The sequence below is a fragment of the Taurulus bubalis genome, assembly GCF_910589615.1.
Source record: "Taurulus bubalis genome assembly, chromosome: 6".
Lineage (NCBI taxonomy): Eukaryota > Metazoa > Chordata > Actinopteri > Perciformes > Cottidae > Taurulus > Taurulus bubalis.
Window position 1 is genome coordinate 11,587,618 of NC_136594.1, and position 15,656 is coordinate 11,603,273.

The window sequence follows — 15,656 nt, forward strand, 5'->3', positions numbered from 1 at the left end:
GCTAATGCATACGGTAGGTGATAAAAAAAAATCATTCTGCATATTGATTATTCATGGCTTTGATACTTCAATGCCAAAGATAGGACTTTTACTTGTGGAGTTTGATATAAGTAAAGGAACTGAATATGGTGTCTACCACTGATGGTTCCAGAGCTAACTAGAGTTAATTTGAGTTAAATTTCAAATGCTGTAATTTTAACCTGATGAATCAACATCATACGGGGAGGACTGGGTTGAGGTCTGTTCTAAAACCATCTGTCACCTTGGCACAGAATATTTGGCTTTGGAGCCTTTTCTTTTCTTTCCATGTGCACTCGCTGTCTGCCATGATCTCCTAGATTTATAGCTTGATAGTATGGAAACAGCTCTTGCCTGTAGTTCTACTTTCCTGGAAAATATTCAGGAGGCCAGAAGGGGATGAAGACAAAATAACTGATGGCTACCACTAGTGTGTTTAATATTTTTAATGAATTAAGAAGACTCAACTGGTCTTGGTAGATGATGATAGAACTTTTATTTTTGTTAAAACTTTATCAATTTTAATTTAGCATTTCCTTTATTTTTGAAATAACATAACATTACGTACAGAAGGCACTTACAAAAAAAAAAGTTAAATTACAGATGCTATTATTATAAACATCATATTAATGATTAAAAAAATGTAATGACAGAATAAAGACAATAAATGACAGCACCATTGGCAACCCTTTGAACAGTACATCTCAAATAAAAATGTAGCATTATTTGAGTCTACAGTACAATATAAACAATACTCATTAATTAAATAATGCCCAAGCTATGTTTTTAAGTATAACTTAATCATCAAGATAAAATGTGTAAAACTCAACAGTAATGTGTTTCACTAGTCAGAGGTTTGTTATATTTTACATATTAGGCTTTGTGGTTTCAGCTCTGTGCAAGTTCTGGTACATCTCTATAAGACGAATGGCCTCCCTCTGTCCTGACAGCAAAGCACCATGGGTAGTGGAATAGTATTTTCTGTGGGTTGCCTCTCCAGCGAACAGGACCTGTAGAGGCTGAGGAAGGAGGAGGGGGGAAAGAGATAAAAGATTTGAGAGAAGAAAACCAGATTTAAAACCAGAGCAGTCAATGTCATGCTGACATTTGTTTGGTTTCGTGCGCTGCACTATTTTCTATTTTCATCCCTTGTTTGCACGCTACGTGTAGGAGGCCGCAGTAACTTTCTTTGAGGCGTTCAGATTTCAGTTTGACAGTTTCAGCGGAGGGGTCATACCATTCCTTCAACAGTGTCAAGTGAGCACACAAACCCGCCCCCTCAGCCCCTTTTACACCTTCACCCAGAACACCTCAGGTTTCATGGTCTAGACTGCTAGCCAGGAAACAGCCTTCATAACAGCCCGACACCAGCTGTATTTTCTGCATGTGCTGTGCTGTGATGTGACATGGTAGCGATGACATCGCCGCATTAGCCATATGCTCTCAGTGTGCAATGCAAATAGTATGACCTAATTATCTTAAAAATATACAATATTTTATCAGCTTTTATTTTATAGGTCCCTTAGTTTCATTTAATTCCCAACAAAGAACTTCTATCTATTTATTTCCAATTAACTGGTATCATAACGTAGAGACTATATTAGTCAGTATGCAGCAGGTCTGCTGAACATTTTACAAATATGAAGAATAAAGTTACCAGTAATCCATGAATAATGAATCAATATCTAATTGGGCTTAAATGAAGCATATCCACGAGGGAAATTACTCTGAACATCATCAACAAGATATAAACTTACCACAACTAGCAAAACTGTCTCAGAATTTTGCCTTGATTTTTTTCTAATTAGTAACCTCCTTGTCAAATTATTAGAAAATGTATTGTTAGATATTAGTCAAACAAACAGAAGACTTTGCCCCAGAAGGCTGTTCATGTCCTGTGTGAAAACCAAAAGTCAACATTGACTTAATTTACTGTAGTTTTGTTACTTATCTTACGTACTTTAGTAATGGCAGTTAAGTAACAAATGTACATATTTGTGTCGGTATCTGACAAGTTGGGAGTGAGAATGTATTGCCAAAACAAGTGAAAACATTGTCCTTTTCAGCTTAATTAAAAATATTATCTACTGCATTTTACACCACACCGTGTAGTAGACAAAATTACAGAAGCATGCAACGAATCAATGCAATGGCAACACTACTAACTTTGACCGAACAATAACTATAAATTGAGTCTGGCAGGGCTACTGAGTGAATTTAAATGGGCGAGGTGTTTTTATTACTCTGTCCACCCACTGTGTTGTCTAGTCCGTGTCTTACCGGAGCCTTGGTGCTGTTGGCATAAGGCAGAGGCATGGCCAGCCTCTCACAGTCCCCACCGCTGGACCCTACCCTGGTGAAGGAGTAGGAGCCTCGAATGAAGGGGTTACTGCCCCACGAGGAGCGCAGGACACGCCAGGGCTTAGGAATGTCGGGGTTCCCTGTGGACATGCGGACAGAGAAACTGTATGACGATCATGGACAGCCTGGTGTCAACAAAATTCAGTGCATTATAGAACCAAATCAGTTTAAATTAAGAATGTGGCGGCTGTCAGTTGAAGCCTTTCACTGGGACGTGTAATCTGCCAACTCTGATCAACTCGTGTCCCTCTTTGAGCAGAAAGGCACCAGCGAGTCTATATGTAATTAAGCAACAGCTGAGGGGATTAAACTACGTTGACCTAAATGAGGAATGTGTTTCTGTGTGTTCGTGTGTGTGTGTGTGTGTGTGTGTGTGTGTGTGTGTGTGTGTGTGTGTGAAGCTTCTCTGTGTGATTTAACATCTCGGGGCTCTAGGAAGTCCAGTGACCTCATCATGACTTGACAGTCACTGCTTCTACACTCACACTGTTACCTAATTCTGAGGCAATCACTAATCCGAGGAATACTGTGACTCATTCTTACAGTATCGACACACTACTAATCTATTCCAAAAGTCAACCTATAGTCATGTGATGAAACCTTGTACATGCTATGTTGCAATGTGTTGTGCAAGAAGTGGTGCGGCAGCAACATTGGGGAAAACACCTGAGTCAACCATCTGTATTATCTGACAACCTTTTGTCACAATAAAAAGCTGCTTACGTCACAGCCCAAGCTGATGTCATTTCCTTTATATGAAACCCAATGACCAAACCCAACTGTTTGTTTGAGTCACTGAGCTCAGTCTCAGCCTTCCCAGGCTATTGAGTTACTTTTACATTAATCAATTCTTAGTGAAAGATTAACTAGGTGAGAGTTGGAAGACGGAAGTTGATCTTGTCTGTTTTCTGTCATAAAAATTGTCCTGACCTGTAAAGCGCCTCAGCAGCTCAGTGCAGGTCTCGGCCACTGTTTCGTCATCGCAGCGCTCCATGTACAGCGCCTCCTGTCCGCAGATCCAGCCGCTCAGCATGTAGCCGTAGCGCTCGGGCGGGTAGAGGACGTCAAAGCTGCAGATCTTCTTGTACCACAGCTCCTCAGGGTAGGCCAGCTGTTCTAGCTGAGCCTCGTCCTCCCACACAAACTGGATGCTGTTGCACTCGGGGCTCCAGAAGGGCTCTTCAAACTCCAAGAATATCTTGTCGGTGGTGCTGATGCCCAGCTTCTCGATGGCGAACACTTTGTCCTCTGGCAGAGAGGGGGTGAACATGGCCTCGTGGTTCTGCTTCAGGACGCCCAGAGAGGCTGTGATGATCACGTGGTCAGCTGTGATCCACTCCTCGTCCTCACACTCCACGAAAATGGGGTGACCCAGGATCAGAGGGTCCTCGCGAGGTTGGCAGCAGTGGTTGTTGTCATTATGGTTGTTGTCCGTGTGGGTGTCGCTGCTCTTGGCGATCACCTCCTGATGCTGGGCTGAGTAGTTCCAGTGGATGCAGCGGACCGGTTTGCTAAGGCAGAGGGTGCGAGACGGGATGTCGTGGGCCAGGAGCTCCACGACCTTCATGAAACCTTCAGGAATGACATAATGTGCACCAGGGATCTCGGTCCACTCTCCAAACTCACTCAGAGACACCTCATCCATACTGGGAGAGCTGCTTTCACAACTCTCCACCTAAAGCAGGAGAAATATCAACAAAGAGAATGTTTGGAGTCAGCAGCCAGTTCATACTGATGTTCTACTGAGCAATCCTAGAGAGTATCATTAGACACAGAATTAAAGCATGGTTTGGCGAGTGCGACTTGCAGGCCCGCACAAAACAGCAATAAAGGTAATAGATCAAAAATCACTGTGGACATCCCCTCTTCTCCGAATATGAACCTCTGCCATCAGGGAGAAGAATCCGTGTGGCAAAGAGCAAATCTAATCGGTTGAAACAATCGTTCGTTGCAGTCTGCATCAAACTGCTGAACTCTAATGCTAAATCTTAGTGCAATAGAGAAATGTGCAATAAATACACAAGTACTTTAGCACTTAATTCGTACAGGTTCTTTTTTAAGGTGCTGTGTTGTCAATGTCCAATGTCTCTTATGTCTAAAGATGTTTTCATTTGGTTATTGTGACAACATTTCATTTCTCGCGAATTACACAACATTTATCGTCACTTTAGCAAACACACGGCTCATTTAATAGTGAGCTAGCATGGTAGCGGTTAGCTGGTGGCCAATGTGCCGCAACCGTCTGTCTCTTCTCTGCTGCAGTTCACAACATGCATCTGTGTCTTTGTGTGTGTGCGGTAGCGTATAGAGGAGCACTCAAAGGAATGTAGCAGTGATGTAGCCCCCACATGAATATATTAAATGGCTGTTGATATCAAATCCCAGCGAGGCAACATTTAAATTAAGGTGTTTTCATGCAGACAATAACCTCGGGGGAGCTGCAGTTTTAGTTCTTGGATATTTTTATGACATCTGCTCAACAACAACAACAAAAACCTCCAATGTGAAAGGAATCATTGTGTTTGGCTCCCTCACACAATTACGTATTTTTATTCACTGTACACATTGGGTGAGTTGTATCATTTAGTGCCACAGTTATTAAATTATACATTTATTAGAAGCAATTTTCGTCATGTGCCTCTTTTCCACTGCATGGTTTCGGCTCTACTCAACCTCATTCTACCTGTTCTTTTTTGGTTTTCTAAGTCATGGCGAGGATCTGATACCTGGTACTTGTTTTGTTATCACCTCTGTCGAGATTCCAAGCGAGCTGAGTCGATAATAATAAAAAGTGGAGTTAAAACACTACAGACCACTGATTAGTCAGAGAGACTGAGAAACAAACAATAACTTGTTGCATCTTCTCAAATGTGACAATTTTCTACTTTTCTATGTTTAATATAATGGAAAACACACACACACACACACACACACACACACACACACACACACACACACACACACACACACACACACACACACCTTGAGGTACTGTTGAAGCATGGACAGTTTGAGCTTCTTGATGCTCTCAGAATCATCAGGATCCAACATAATCTTCTTGCGCACCACGTCCCGCGTAAAGATGCCGACGCTGTTCTGGCTCTCAGCGCAGACAGGCTTCCCATCCTGGAAGAACTCCTGAGTCAGCTCGTACACCTAGAGAGGGGTGATTTGGAGAGTAGTTGGGAGAAAGACATTGATAAAGAATGGAAAGGAAGCAGACAGAAGACAAATAAACCAGTTTAGTTCAGCTCAGAATAGATCAGTTCAGTTTTTTTTTATTTGAAGAAATGGTGAAGTGCAGCATGATGGAGAAACCCCACCGGTAGTACAGTATGAATGTGGGCTGTTTTTACTTTCAGTTAATGAAGGTAAAACTAAAAGACATGCAGAACAAGTACTGCAAGTGCTTCATTTATTGTTTGGTAAGGTGGAGCATTAGCTGAAGACAAGATCTGCTTGCATTTTGTCATTATAACATTATAATTAAACATAACTTTGATATAATGTATTATGGTGTTGGAGATTGTATCTTGCTGATTCTGAAACAATTAGTTGATCAATGGATTAGATCGACGCTGCTCAGATCAGTATGTCCGACTTTATATGCAATATGTATTTGACTGTGTTTGTTCTATTGTGTTGTATTTCAATGTGTCTGGCTGCAAAGACCTTTTAATTTCCCTGTGGGATATTTGTAGTTATCAAGAAAGCGGAATGTATAACAGTTCAATTATCTGTGAGCACTCAAACATACACAACATGATGCACAAAACACTGATTGGCTGAAGATTAAAGTATTCTATATTGTACACAATAGATGGTAGACCATACCTTCAAAAATATGTTAAAAAAAGGGTATTTATGAAGAGACTACACAGTTTACTTTTACAGCACTCCGGGACAATAAAACACACACGATAAGCCCCTGTGCTGTTTATAAAAGATGGCCATAACTGCCCTTGCCCCAAACATGCTTAATTGGCAACAAGCTTTACTTTGTATGCCCTTTAACTCGTGAATACCTCGCTTAAATTTGTCTGACTATAGATTATACTTATGCTCGCTCCCTGACCTTAGCCTTTACCTCCTATTGTATGCATTACATACATACAGTGTTATGACACACACACGCAGGGGAAATGATGGACACAATAACCATATAAGCTAATCACGAGCTGTGACTCTTCCCAAAGGATATGCTGCACACGTATTTGGAAAGGCATACAAAATAATAGAATACATGAACAAATAGTAAAGGTTAACGCTTCATTTCAGTTTACTTTCACAAGCTGCAGTGCACTAGAGGCAATAGCAGGCAAGTGTTGTGGCTATGGAGGTGATGGTCAGGTCAGGTGATCTGCCGTTCACTCTTCTTCATGTGATGTTGACCATAATCCTGGTCCATATCACTCTGAAGCATGTCAGTCAGGGCTAAAGGACTTCATAAAGAGAGACAAAAGTGAGGTGAACCTGAAGCATGGTATCATTTTTCTCTCTTTTCATTACACCAGCAAATGAAAACACATCCTGGAGGCTTGGAGGCTTTAGGAGCCTTGTCAAGTCAACTTTATTCACACACCCCAAAATAGCAAGTTTGTTTCAAAGAGCTTCATAATATAGACAACTGACGTAGAACGCATGAAGAGGATTTTTGAAAAGCGGAACGAATACTAGAGGAAGGTGGCCAGCATGACTATGCAGGGCTGAAAAATGTAGACAATGCGGGAATATATTCAGTCTTTAGAATGCTGAACCTGCTACTGGGTCTGTAAAGATGTTGGGTTTTGAGGTATGAACTTCCATAAAGAAGATTTAACACAAGGAGACCGATTCGGGTGGGTCGACATGACATCACACAGAAAACAGATGTACCAAGGGTTAATGAAGATTAAATCCCCCTCAGAGTGTCGTATACCTTTTCTCTGTAACTGCTCCTCCAGAGGGGACCTACTTAAATGCGATAATCATTCTCTTAACAGGAGCCACTATTGTGTACATATTCTCTATTCAATCTCATTTATATGTGTTTTTATGGCTGCATCTTTCTATGAAGAGGAAATATTCTAGATGTCTGATACATTTCATTACACATTTCCCCAAATTCAGCATATTTATGCTTTTTCTCTCTGTGAAACCTTTCGGATCTCCATGAATTTAAAATACACTTTTGCAGTATTTGGCCTCAGAATGTTTGTTTTTAAGGGGCTTGCCACTAGTGACACATTTTGATGTAAGGCCGACTGAACAGTGAGATTATCTGTGCTCTTGTCCATGCATGCGTTCATCTATGTATAAAAGTGAATTCACTGTGTGCACATGCGTCCTCTTACCTCGTTGTACAGGTCACTGAACTCCTCCACCAGGTCTTTGGGGATCCTCTTCCCGATGTTGGTCTGGTAGTGAGCCACGCCATTCTTAGTGTACAGGCTGATGCGTCCCACACTCCTCTCCCCGTCTGTGGTGTGCTCCAGCAGCCCATTGTCCTCTGCCAGGTGGTACACTGGGTTCCCATTGGCACCATGGATCCAGGTGGCTCCAAGCTCCAAAGTTGCTTTTCCTACAAAATAAAAAGAGGAAAGAAACACAGATGAGTGTGAGTAAAAAAAAATTTAAAAAAAGATCTCTTTGAACTCTGCTTTGTTCAGGCAGAATCACACCAGAGTTTTACATAAATGGACAGTTCAAGGAGGAAGTCAACCTCATTAGCATACTACAGTGGCTTTAGCCCACAGGAATATCATTCATTTGATATTTTTCCTGAGGATGATGGATGCCACACTTCATATTTTGTAGGTTAATTTATATATTAAAAACAGACCTTTGAAAATACAGTTATGGCTGAATGCTTCTATAATTACATAACATCTCAGTACATGAACAGGCTTTTACATAACAGACGCAATTATCCGTGTGCCTCATCCAAGTTTACATTTAACAGTGCAGAATGTATGATTTTATGCTTGACCTCTTTTATTTGCATATATGTATCTGTGCTGCGAGCACATGTTGTTTCCTACTTGTTTGTTCTTGCCAGTTCAAAGACTTTGCCATGAAACTTTTTCTGGCGTAAGAACAGACGTTCAGTTGACTTTGTTGATAAAGTCTACCAGCATCGTTTGAGCAGATGAAGTGGAAAGTACCATTTCTTCTTTTGGAACTAGTGCATTCATTCAGGTTATTTGAGGAAACAAAGACCGATTGGACTGTTTTTTAAAGTAAATATGAGCATTAATCTAATCTAATTTGATTTGACTTGAGATTGGGTCTGTCCAAAGATAACAAAATATGTCTGCTGGCACTTCTAAAGCCCCCTAATTAACACATTATATCTTGTTAATTTTATCTTTGTAAAAACCAAAGCGTTAATGACATGTTGTGGCTCAACAAGGAGTTATCAGTTAGTTAATAGTCACCTCCTGGAGGCTATCTGTTTCATCATGCATCCAGTCTTTGTGCCAAGCTAGGCGAGCCACCAATCAGCTCTATTTGGTCCTATTTAGATAACGGAGGTACTAATCTTTTCATCTAACCCTCTGCAGGAGAGCAAATGAGCATAATTAACATTATGTCTGGCTATTACTTTAAGTTTCCCTGATGGATTGTTAGCACTTTGTAGTTGCTTTTTCATCATCATCATGAATCTGAACAAAAATAATGCTCTCAGGCATAAAGAAGGAAAATCTATAATGAACAATTAAATTGCTGTATGTTTGAAAAAATTAAAAGGCAGAAAGGTATTGTACCAAATAAATGTGTTATTCATTGATAAGTTACAACAGGTAAACAGAGACTCTCACCTAGCTGAACACTTTGAACTCTCCCGCCGACGTGGTCTGACGCCTCTAGGACAGTGACATCCGTGAAGCCGTTTTTTAGTAGGATCTTAGTTGCAGCAAGGCCGGCCAAGCCAGCACCAATCACTACTATTCGAGGCTGCCGATGAGTGCGTAGGCCGCTACTAAGAGGATCATCAGTGCTGTCTGACGAAATTTCACAACTTTGCATGCCGTCCAAGATCCTCTTCGATGGAGTCTGTGGACAAATTAAAGAAAACTTAAGTTAAAAAATGCGTGAAAGAAAGAAAACATACACTATTTTTGAGTTTACGTACAAAAATAAATAAATTGCATATAACATTCCTTGAGAAAAAGATTACACTTTGAAGTAACTAGCTCCCGAATGTACACTGTTGGTTGGGTGGGGCATGTTGGGTTGCAGGATGTTTCCTCCTATCTACTTCTCATATCATATCCCTGGTGGGCATTTTAAGGTGATAACTATCATGTGTGCATATGATTATAACTTGTGTGAACTACATATTAGATCCACCTTGTGCACACAATGAATTATCTTGTACAAACAAGATCCACATATTGTTATGCATACAAATTAATACTTCCCACAAGATAAGAATGTATATTACAGGACTCCTTGAGAAAAGAAACAGTGTCCATGTTGCTTTGGATAAACCCATAATATGCGAGATATGAATAAGCAGTTCTCGGCGAAACTCTGAAAACTGTTGAAGTGAGTTCTGTGGATTGTAACATCGAAGGAAAAAATTGTCACGTGTTTTTTTTCTAATATGTAGGTGCTCTAAGCCCCACAAACTAAATTCTCTTTTCCTCCATTAAAGGGGGATGGAGGCAGAAATCTCAGACATAAATTTCAAAACTTTGCACTATTGATACCACAACTGACATCATTTAGCTGAACTTATCCTTTAAAGAATGAACAATGCACCTACATGCTTTGCAGAAATAATTTCACCTCTTCAGAGCCGTGCTGTCTTTTGTTGCTAATTAAACACTGACTACAAATATGTATGTTATAGCTGATGCTGTTGCTGTTGCTTATGAGCATTCTCCTTAATATGACCCACATTTACAGCTGCATTTAGAACTGTGATTAATTGAATTTTGTCTGTTCCATGACGTGTTTACATTGTTATGTCTACCTGCTCTGTATCATGCTGTATGGCAGTGTTTATTCAGCACAAGGCCAAATAAGAAGTCCCTGTTTCCTGAAGACACAACACTATTATTTCGATCAGAAAATAAACTACAAACAAATATAAATGATTATTATCGCAACTCTCAAATTATACTGAAATTCCTCAGGGGCATTAACATTAGAGTGAAGAATACACAAGGGACTTTGTTATTCTAGCACACGAGGCTGCTTGCTGTGAATGTATGGACAGCTGTGTGTGAGAATAACACAGTGGGAGTCCAAGCCAGGGGATAAATTAACTATTAATTAATTACAGTAACATTAATAAGTGGCAGTTTTACATGTTGGGTGTACGCTGCTGTAACTGTAGAGCTTTTAATATCTGTTTGTCTGGTCCTGACATGCAGTAGCAACAACATCAAGTCCTCTAAGGTAAGACGCCGATATCCTGCTGTTATCCAATACACAGATACGTTCACAATCTCCCGCTTTGTTACCGCAGCAACATTGACAGGTTTAGATCACACAGCAGAAATAGTTCAGTGTTCAATTCAACGTATATGTATGTGACAGATGAGTCTTTATCTTCCTTGTATTCACACTCTACAAATCCAGATTACATGTTCGCTTCTTTTTTTTTTACACCTTTGACTTTTGTGAAAATGTGTTGTACGCAGGTTGTAAATCTTGGCAACTCAGCTGGAGGAGTCAGAAGAGCTGACAAACAGGACAAAGAGCTGACAAACAGGAAACCACAAGTCGACGCTGCGAGAAAAGATGTGTGGGACTAACATATGTTGTAAGAAGCATGTGATGTCAAACTGAGGAGGACATATATAGGGATTTATGTAAGTCTCTATAAACTCCGGTGTCATAGCCTACCAGAGTCTTGGTTGACCGCTGCCCTCCAGCACAGATGTTGGTTTAAACCTGCTACACTAGACGGGTCAACACACAGGTCATCTGATCTGACCTTATGACCTTCGGCCTGAAAGTGGGTCAGAGATGGCACAGATTTACAGGTGTTTCCATTTGAAGTGACAATATGACAATATATATCGAGAAACAAAATAGATGTGTCTGCTGTAGCAAGTCAATGAATGGGATTGCTTTGTGTTAGTATTGGATTTTCACTGATTTGACGTGTTTTCTTGATTTGGCAGATATCTATTTCAATGAATTTTACATGAACGGACATTTCTCTCTGGCTATTTTCACCTAATTATGTTATCCACAATTAATTTGTGAATACATTTTTTGGAAAATGTACTATATTGGTGCATTGTGACATCAAATTATATGTAACAATAGAGTCATTTAACAATGTTGCCCAATCCTTTGAGAGTACAATCTGCACAGTTTCCCATACTGCTTAACCGCAGAAATACATGGAATTACGTCTTTGTGTGTCACAAATAAAGCCAAGTTTCAGTTCCAGTTCTGTCTCTTTCTCTGGACCTCACTCAGCCATGAATACTTTGCATTAACACCAAAAACACAGTTTAACTCTACTGTTAATCATCAGTTGGATTCCCAAAATTTGCAGATAAAACGTTGATGCAACATCAACATGAATGGACTCATTTTTGGCTTAAGAAAAGTAAAGGGGGAAGTTCGTAACAATCAAATATCAATAGCACAATCACCTAAAATTAGGTTTATTCACAATGTTAGACAAACAGGCCAACAACAGGCCTTTCTGTGATTGTTCAGTGACACTTATTTATTGAATCTGTTGTCTTGAATTGAGGCTGACATGTTTGTTTCCTGAGCTATTATTACATGTACACTTTGTTGAAGTTTCTTTTTAATAGATGTTTTCAGTAGTTTCAGTACTCTGACTGCTGCTCTTTTATATTCCACAGGTGTTAGAGGTGAGGGTCACAGGAGGACAATGCTTTGTGGAACATGACAAATGTAGACAACAAATACAATTATAGGGTGGGAATGATTCCTGCCGAGGGGGCAGCTGTTCGTTTTACACAGTTTTCCTTCTTTTTTTTTACACATTATTCTTCATAAAACATTTTAGGTTTAAGCTTTAACTTTTCACTAAATAAGTCAAACACGGTCAGAAGAATGTGAAGGAAAACAACTTAAGTTGTAACATCTTTGTATCCAAAACTTCCTATTATAGCTTTAAAGACTCAGTGTTCACTCATAATCTGTTAATGCTGTGCTTGACCTATAAAATAAAGCCCTGTTTTTTTTAAACAACCTAGCTGATTCTCTGAATACATAAGAAACACTGATTCTAAATGAATTACAGATCTAATTCATTAACCGCCTTTGATCACATCACACACTGGGCGCCGTAACAGATTGTGCATCCATCCCCGGTTCCTTGTAATTATTCCACGGCTGCTTAATACTCTCGCCACATGCCGCATCTTGCTTTACACCCCACTGCAGATTAATGTGTGGGCTGGCCTTGGGTAGATAGACGGCTCAGGGTGGGGTGGGGTGGAGGGAAGAGGGAGGGGGTTACCACTGACCTAGAAATGGCAATCTACCATACAGTGCATCTGCCGGTGGCCTTTTCAAGAACAGGGCGAGCCTTGAGCGGGAATATCTTAAATTAATGAGTCTGACTTCCCATCTCTCATCTTGACTGCTCTCCTAAAATTGTGGAAATTGCTCTTTCCAGCTGTGTCCACACTCACATCTGGATTTTCTTTAATCAGTTGCATGTGAGTATAAGCATGGTAACAATGATTTCTATGTTTAATTATGAGGGCTTCATAACAAAGGCCAAACATTTCACACTTCTCTCCCAGTTCGGATTTTCCCAAACTGGGATGATGGAGTGGAGGCCCCACGCGCGCATACACACACACACACACACACACACACACACACACACACAAACACACACACACACACACACACACACACACACACACACACACACACACACACACACACACACACACACACACATGCTCCCCTGCTGTGCGACTGTACACCACTCTGTATGTTCCCCTGGTGCAGATAAAGAGTGCACTGAGACTATTGTAATATTCCCAAAGATACACAATAGTTTAATGAATTACATTACACAATGATAGTAGGGACATTATCCCAACAGAGAGAGAGAGAGAGAGAGAGAGAGAGAGAGAGAGAGAGAGAGAGAGAGAGAGAGATGTTAGCAACAAAAAAAATGTAAGTGTATACTTAGTGTAATTTAAAAAAAAATACAAGAAAGCCTTGGGGAAAAAAAAAAACACTTTCTAATAAGGATCCTGTGTAAAAAGATGGATATTGGCTTTATTAAGGGTTAATAACGCATTTACAACTAATATAGATCCGTTATGAGCCAGTGATAATGGCAACTTTTGGGTTGCCAGGTTGTACAAAAAAAGCTGGACTACTTACTTTGACTTACAAGTTTGAGCATAGTCACAGATGAACATATCCAAGAAAAGGGCTTGTTAAAAAGTGAGAAAGCAATAGATTTTTTTCTTGACATAATCTGAGTTTTCTTGATCTTTTATTAGTAGATTAATACTGACCTATAAAGCACTAGAACACAATGTATTAACCATTAATGCAGCTATTAGCTCGAATAAGAAAAAATGAAAAACGTTATAAAATGTGTCTTATTTGAAACTAGTACCAAAATGCGAATAATGAAATGACAATGAAAAGTTGTAACTGATATTGAAAAATCTAAGTGAAAAGAACTCAGTGTTTGATGTCATCATACATGCTGCCTGGCTGGAAAACTCATCTGCATTGGAAAATCTTTTACTGCCACGTATGTGTTTAATGCCAAAGTGGCAGCAGTTTGAAACAAAGCGGACAAGTTCAATGAGTTACTCCAATTATTTGTCTGGGAAAGACAACATGTGATATAAACCAAATAAAGCCTAAACACAGTTTAATGCGGACAAATAGAGTGAAACACAAATCCACCTTATTCCAGGCAGAGCAGTTTGTCCTACAATACACTAGTGTCTCTAACATTTCATGTGAGCTGCACTCCCTGTGTGTGTGTGTATTTGTGCTGTGGTCTTATCAACACAAACAGCCTGGTGACATTTAGTATAATGTATGTACGGTTGCTCGCAGCGCTGGCAACTACAGTAAATAAGATGTGCTCAATGTATTCCCAGCGATATGTAGCCTGCGTATACACAAATACTGATCTTTGTGGTCAACATTTAAATCGCCACAGTCGCCATCACCCTCCGTCCCGCTGTTTACTAATAATGCCGTGATATGTGGTTTTAGTAGAGCAGCTGGTTACCTGACTCTCGTGGTCTTCAGCTTTAAAACCTCAGAGTGCTCCGCGTTCCTTTGTGCCCGTTTTGCCTCAGACCGGCTACGCTTTGTATTTATGCCTGGAAACCAGAAGCAGCCAGTTTTCCGGTGGCCGCTGCCTTCTCATTAATTAAATATGAGCCGGGATGACGACAAAGACCAGCCCTCCACTGAAGCCGCTGTCACGGAGCTGCCTGCTGCTGCTGCTGCAGCGTGCACACACACGCGAGCACGCGCCCGCACGCACGCACACGCGCACACATCCCGTGTGCTGTACACAAGGAAATTGAATCAAAGGAAACAAATAAGAAATTAATACATAGGCCTGACTTATAAAAGGTAGCCTAATTTATAATTACATGTTCATATATTAGGCAAAAGATATCATGTGAACACATCCTGCAATGTGAAACATCATTTCTAATATGGTTACATGATCTTCATCAAGTAATTTATAGTATTTCACATTTAAAGGGGACATGTTATGCTCAGTTTCAGGTTCATACTTGTATTTTGTTATTGTTGTAATTTAAGCATGCCTCCCTAAAAAGCCCAGTCTTCTCTGATTGGTCAACCATCAACCATAAAATAACTCATTAGCCAGCAAAATTCCCCTCTTTCAGAGTGTTGTATTGCATGATTATTATTCCAGATGCTTTGCTGTAAACGTAGCATATTAATGTTTCAAATCAAGGTTGATCTAATTTTAACTACTGGGATGTTAAATCTATATCAATACATTATATTCTAAAAGATTATCGTATTTTGGTTGTAAAATTGTGATGATAAAAACACTATGGCTGTCAAATAAAAGCAGTGGAATAAAAAGGATAATATTACCCTCTGAAATGTTGTGGTGTAGAAGTATAAAGTAACTCAAGTAAATAAACCTTATGTTGCTGCTGGGTAGGAACCACTCAATTTTGATGATCCATGATGATGATGAACAGTCTGATAAAAGGTCATACAAAGGCCACACTAAGCTAAAACAACATATGGCCATTTTTGAGGCAAATGTACAACGTGTTAATCCTAAAATGCTAAATGAATGAAATCAC

At 40.0% G+C, this 15,656-nt stretch overlaps 1 protein-coding gene across 1 annotated transcript; it reads right to left on the bottom strand.

The window, feature by feature from the left end:
- Positions 1-511: 511 nt before the first annotated feature.
- On the bottom strand, positions 512-14,635 carry smox (spermine oxidase). Its single transcript, XM_079219053.1, has 7 exons — positions 14,585-14,635; positions 9,180-9,414; positions 7,713-7,939; positions 5,362-5,535; positions 3,310-4,054; positions 2,299-2,459; positions 512-1,037 (listed from the first exon to the last, which is right to left on the bottom strand). The coding sequence occupies exons 2-7, from the start codon at positions 9,385-9,387 to the stop codon at positions 885-887; spliced, it is 1,668 nt and encodes a 555-aa protein (XP_079075179.1). The 5' UTR covers positions 9,388-9,414; positions 14,585-14,635; the 3' UTR covers positions 512-884.
- Between the last annotated feature and the right edge of the window lie 1,021 nt (positions 14,636-15,656).